This window comes from Plasmopara halstedii (genome assembly GCF_900000015.1).
Source record: "Plasmopara halstedii genome assembly, contig: Scaffold_350, whole genome shotgun sequence".
Lineage (NCBI taxonomy): Eukaryota > Oomycota > Peronosporomycetes > Peronosporales > Peronosporaceae > Plasmopara > Plasmopara halstedii.
In genome coordinates this window covers 697,855-703,370 of record NW_020187271.1, presented here as the reverse complement: position 1 = coordinate 703,370, position 5,516 = coordinate 697,855, and the positions used below count along the sequence as shown (strand labels likewise).

General features: G+C 43.1%; 1 protein-coding gene across 1 annotated transcript; it reads right to left on the bottom strand.

Annotated features, from left to right (window-relative positions):
* Positions 1 to 269: 269 nt before the first annotated feature.
* Positions 270 to 1,948, bottom strand: PHALS_09189 (Mannose-binding lectin; the record flags this gene model as incomplete). Its single annotated transcript, XM_024724646.1, has 2 exons — positions 270 to 805; positions 1,942 to 1,948. The coding sequence occupies 2 exons, from the start codon at positions 1,946 to 1,948 to the stop codon at positions 270 to 272; spliced, it is 543 nt and encodes a 180-aa protein (XP_024575502.1).
* Between the last annotated feature and the right edge of the window lie 3,568 nt (positions 1,949 to 5,516).

Genomic DNA, 5,516 nt, shown 5'->3' with positions numbered 1-5,516 from the left:
TCAACAAAATCATTTTCTAGGAAGAGCGGGAAGAATAGAGTTTGAAAAAATATTACAACATCTACACGGGAAAGCATGACATACAAAGTGTTTTCACTGACTTTTAACTGTATTTCTCTACGGTCATAGCCTTAACAAGTGAGATTTGGAACAGCTAAACAGTTACGAGCAACAGCAAATGATAAATCGACGAAAAGACGACAATAAAATCTGAAGCCTGGTCAGACGAATTCAGAGTGAGATCGTCGCCGATATCAACTAGCTGATTCTTAATTTCGAGTCTGCTGAAGCGCGTCAGAAACTTGTTGTGGCTGTTGAGGGTCTAGCTTGACCCAAATTGGACCAACCGCATCAATCTCCTGTCCTGCGCGCCCATAGAATCCGCCAAGTTGATATCCTGGGGGAGCGTCGCAACCCGCCTTGTTGTTTTCATTCGATGTCTCGTGACCTCCTTCGAAAGTAACCTTCTTGTTGGTCATAAATCTGATGTAGCTAATTCTAGTTTTATCGTCGGCTTTTACAGTTTGCGCTTCCCAGTGTGTAATGTATTCGTCAGAAGCCAATTCATGAGTACGACAACTATCTCTACTGCCGTGAAACGGATCTTGACTCATGCCATTCGGAGGCACGAAACTAATGCCAAGACCATCCACGCGATGATCATGACATATCGTGATAGACTTCACTTTTTGTCCATGTTCTAACTTGTCGGAATCGTCAAACTCTTTCCCGCCTGGTCCACCTACCACCGAGCATGTCGGGAAGTCATCAGGAATTTGATAAACACCTTCAACAAGAGCCAGCGCTGAAAGGAAGGAAAAAAGAGCTTCATTGAGGTAGTGCCGCTGTCGGGGAAGAGAAATATTCTGGATTTTTCTGGCAAGTGCTGAATGCTGACATGGACATTCGTCGGAGTGTGATTTTATGTGTAGAGTAGGTTCTTCAAAAGCAGCACTGTAAGATCGGTCCTCGAAGTCAGGTGGATGGCTGAGACACTGTAAGTAACGACTTCAAAAGCCTTGTATACTGACGTCTCAAGCCCTAAATTCGAGTGACGATTGATCGATACTGTACTCCGTACCGCATCAGCTGTTATCGTCTTTACTAAACATGAGTTTTTTCAAGTAAAGTCTTGATGCATATCGCCTTTACTATTTCGCATATCATTTTCTTTTGTCAGCAGCAAGATTGCAGTATAACCTACACATCCACATGATACATACCATACTAGTTAAACTCTCCCTCCGATCTGTATAACATGTCGCTCAATTTTCACACAAAGCTATGAAGCACGAAATTCAGAGCGAGATTTGATAAGAGGCTGTAAAACACGACTAAATCACAAAGCTTTGAAGATTATACATCTTTGCAAACTGATACGGAATGTGTGGAGCTCAAGTGCCTACGTGTTTGCTATTAAATAGCGTAGATTGTATGAACAACAGTTTAAGTTCATTCAAGCTCGGACTATAGAGCTTCGTGCGTCTGCTGGCCCCTTATTGACACTCTAAGTGAGTATTTGAATAGAATTCACGAAAAAAAAATCTGGGTACAAAATGATACCTTTTGCTCCGTCCTACAAACAAGTTCGCACAATTAGTTGCTTCGCCCAAACGAAGACACCGCTTTAAAGCAGAAATGTATTGTATGTTTTAGCCGACCAAATGTAGTATATGTTTCAAATGAGTGTAAGAAGCAACACCTGCCCTGTCTATCTCTGCACTTCGGCCATCTCTTTTGATTTAAATTGGCAAAGCTGCTGTCCACGCATTTTATGCCTATCTTGCTCACAGACAAGTTAGACAAAGATTTTGGCTCTTTTGTTGAACAGTGATGTTTCAATATGGCCAATTGATGCACATCAAAGTTTCGCAATAATCAGGTAGTACATGTATGCAACGCAATGGCTGTAACAGTTCAATTCTCATTATATATCGGGACTATCCATAGTCCTTTGAAGAAATAAGTTATCTAAGATCCTGAGTTAGTTACTCTGCGTTGCCCTACAGATTGTAATAAATAAAACTACTATGACCGTAATTTTGACTGTCACCGTAATTCTTCCTAACGTCATCCACAAACATTCAGCGATGTATGTTCAAAACTCCCACTTCGCTAATATATATAGTGGTTTGTCACTGACTTGGTCTTATTATCCGTTGCCTTGCGCAGAAACTTGTATATCTTGGTTCCAAAGCATATATGCAAGTTGATTCTATGTATTGATGTAGTCAATCTCCAATAAATTCATGCTGTACGTTTTCTCGAATACAATGGTGCCTGATGTCCATATTCCTTTTGCGAGCGTGGTAGGGTTCTCTGGTACTTGGTCTTATATTCGACCAAAGTGTTACCTATATTGATCAAAACAAATGATACAGAGCGTCTGTAATCAGTGTTACCCCCCAACCAGCATCCGTTACAGCTTTGACAACCACGTTTCCGGTTCCACCCTGATGGATAATCCCGTGATGACGAGTCGAATTCAAATAACGTGGTACACAAATTGCGGTGTTCCAATGTTGTAAGCTGGGATTATTGAGATACCGAGACAGCTGCGCGACAACAGATGCGATGTCCGGACGAGCGCACGTTACATTATACGGTAAAAAGTCAGTTGAAGAGCAATATGGCCTTGTGGGCATCTCTAAAAACACTTAGGTTCTGCACCTAGTGATTTTGATATCGACAGTTTGAAAAAAACGCACATGGATTGTCGACGTCCTTGGCATTTCTCTGGCCAAATCGCTCAACTCCGTCGCCAATGCAGCGTGTCTGTTTGATCATTATGGTGCCGCGGTTCTTTCGTGATCGATTTCTGCGCCCAATGTAAATTTCACCAAGCCGACATTCATTATTTAAAAAACACCCAATAACCTCCTCTAAATCTCTTAAATTTCTCCACTCGTCTTGGCTGCAACGGTTATATGATCGATACACGGGTGCGAGCCATTGCTCCCTCTGACAAACAGCTCCCGTGTATTGCACCGATCGTGCCCTTTCTTGCTGAGAGTCCAGCGTGTAAGTTTTACCGTTCCTTCTTCCAGTTGCCATAGCAAAGTTTTGTCCCATCTAGTACACGAAGCACGCTGTAACTCCACCCTTTATCCACGTTCAGCAAGCTTTCTTACCGACAGTCAAGGACAGGGATAAGCCGCAACTTCATCATAAACATATCTCTTTCGTCTGAACAAATCGTTTTTGCCTTAACGGCTCTTTCAACGTTTAGTTCTCTGTCGTCTGCAATCTTTTCCTTTCTGCTGGATTTAACACGCTTGTAATCGACTAAGTCGCTCCGGTGAGCGGTCATGTACAACGTCACGCCGCTATCAATTAACCAAACGGTTGATCAGTCCTCATGCACAGTTTATACTGCATCGCTTCCGCTGAAATGGGTTGAAGAATGACTTTCAGCCGGGCAGTCCCGTTTTATATGGGCCGTCTGGTAGCAGTTGAAGCACTTCCCCTAAAACCACCGTCCTTTCGCGATGCGTAGCTCTTGTGACCGCTTCCTCGTCCCCCCTTGGACCGCCGTTATTTCCAGCAACGCGAATGCTTTATCAGTGGTTTCTTCTTCTGCCACCTTTTTGACAGCATCTGCTTCTGCCGCTTCTCCAGCTGCTTCGACAGCTTCTGCTTGACTCCAAATAGCGTGATTTTCTTGGGGGTTTCTACAAAAGAAGATTTGAGCCCATGCTCCAACGGCAGGCTGCTCAGAAGCACCACCAGCTATCTTGACTCATTCACTGACTCTCCCGTCATCGCGAGCGCCACGATCGATTCGCGAAACGCGTCCAGATGTTCCACCATGCGAGTGATACTCTCCATATTAAATTTTCGGAGGAGACGTGTTATCGCGGCACGGTTGTGCAAAGTAGAACGATTGTAGAAATCGCGCAGCATTCTCCAAGATTACAAAGTAAGAGTAGCTGACCGAATCTTGGTCTGATGCTGAGTTTCGACGCCCTGGGCAATAATATCTGATGTCTTGGCGTCTCTCATGAGCCACATCTCTATTATCCCGCTCTCAACCTATACGGTCGTGATGTGCCCCAGTAGTCCCTTACTTGCAAGGGTTGTTTTCATGTAGAAACCCCCAATGGTAGTAGTTACCTCTAATGAGGAGGATCTTGATGCATTTCGTAGTCATCGCGGGAAAGGTGCCGTTAAGCGAGGCTTGGCTGTTAATCTGAGATGAGATGGTAAAACCGAAGTAAATATAGTATGTAATGTTCATAGTTTGCTACTTTGAGTTACCGTTAAGCCTGCTGATTGTTAGTTGACTTATCTAGACCAATGAACGACTGAAATTTTGTCTGAAATCGGAATGCATGATCAGAACAGTAATCTGACGATATCCATAACGTCTGCTCTCTCAACAGTCCTTGCTTTATAAGAGATAACCGATCATGCTTGGATCTATGGATAGTGATCGAATATTACTACGGGCCCTAGCTGCGCTAAATAAAAAATAGTTAATGTACTCGCATCGGCAAGTTCTTGTAATTCCGCGGTCCTTTGTTTTGTTTCAAACTTTGAAGTAACAACGCACTTTGATAATTTTACTTCGACCTAAGCTCTTTGCGTTCGTGACATTCCATTATCTAGTCTTTTGCAATCCTACAAGTTTGTGAATACCACAAATATTGTTACCACGCGCTGGTATGCATGGATTTCCGAAAGCATGCAGCTTGCGTGGTTGACAAAATCTGATAGTAGTGCTAATGTTGCGCGCAATAAACTTTCGCAAGCATGCAGCAAGCTATTTTGTACAACTTAGCGCTGACCATGAACTTATCCCACTTCAACTTGAGCAACTTAATGTCACATCATAAAAATTAGTAAAACCCGAATAAGTGTCTCTGTACCTTAGCCTTTTCAATGGCTTACATATCAATCAGATCTTAAATGATCACGGCGGAGTAATTTGGTATATATACAGCGACGTTAGGAGGAGCATAAAAACATTTCACTATGAATTAACCATCAATTTAGCAGGTTCACAGCCGTATCTAGATCTTTCTTCATTACAACGTCTGTACCGACGATGGCCAATGATCGCACCGAAATCCTTTAGTGAGTCATAATTACTACCACTGGGGTCCAATATGGGGATGAGTCTGGCGAGAAAGGTCTTTACAAAAATTCAATAGCTGTCAAACACGACAATGATATTGCTGAGAGTGGCTTATAAAAAAACGATATCTTTGCGCATGGCAGTAGCATTCAACATCAGACTAATATCAGGTCGGCCACGAGGATCATGGAGGCATGAGGAAGGCTAGTGAATTTTTACGATAGCTTGACACTGTACAATTGCGTGACGATGACCCGACGACTTCAAGTCTCAAGATGGATAGTGGAACTAGACATCTAAGTTATTTTCACAAACATCAGTTGGTCTGGAGACAATGGGAAAACCAATTGACCTGTCGCACCAGCTATCAACGTGGAGAAGTTGTTCAAAGAATCATAGAAGCCGTACAGGGCGAAAGCTACGGAGAAAGTGTCCTGCG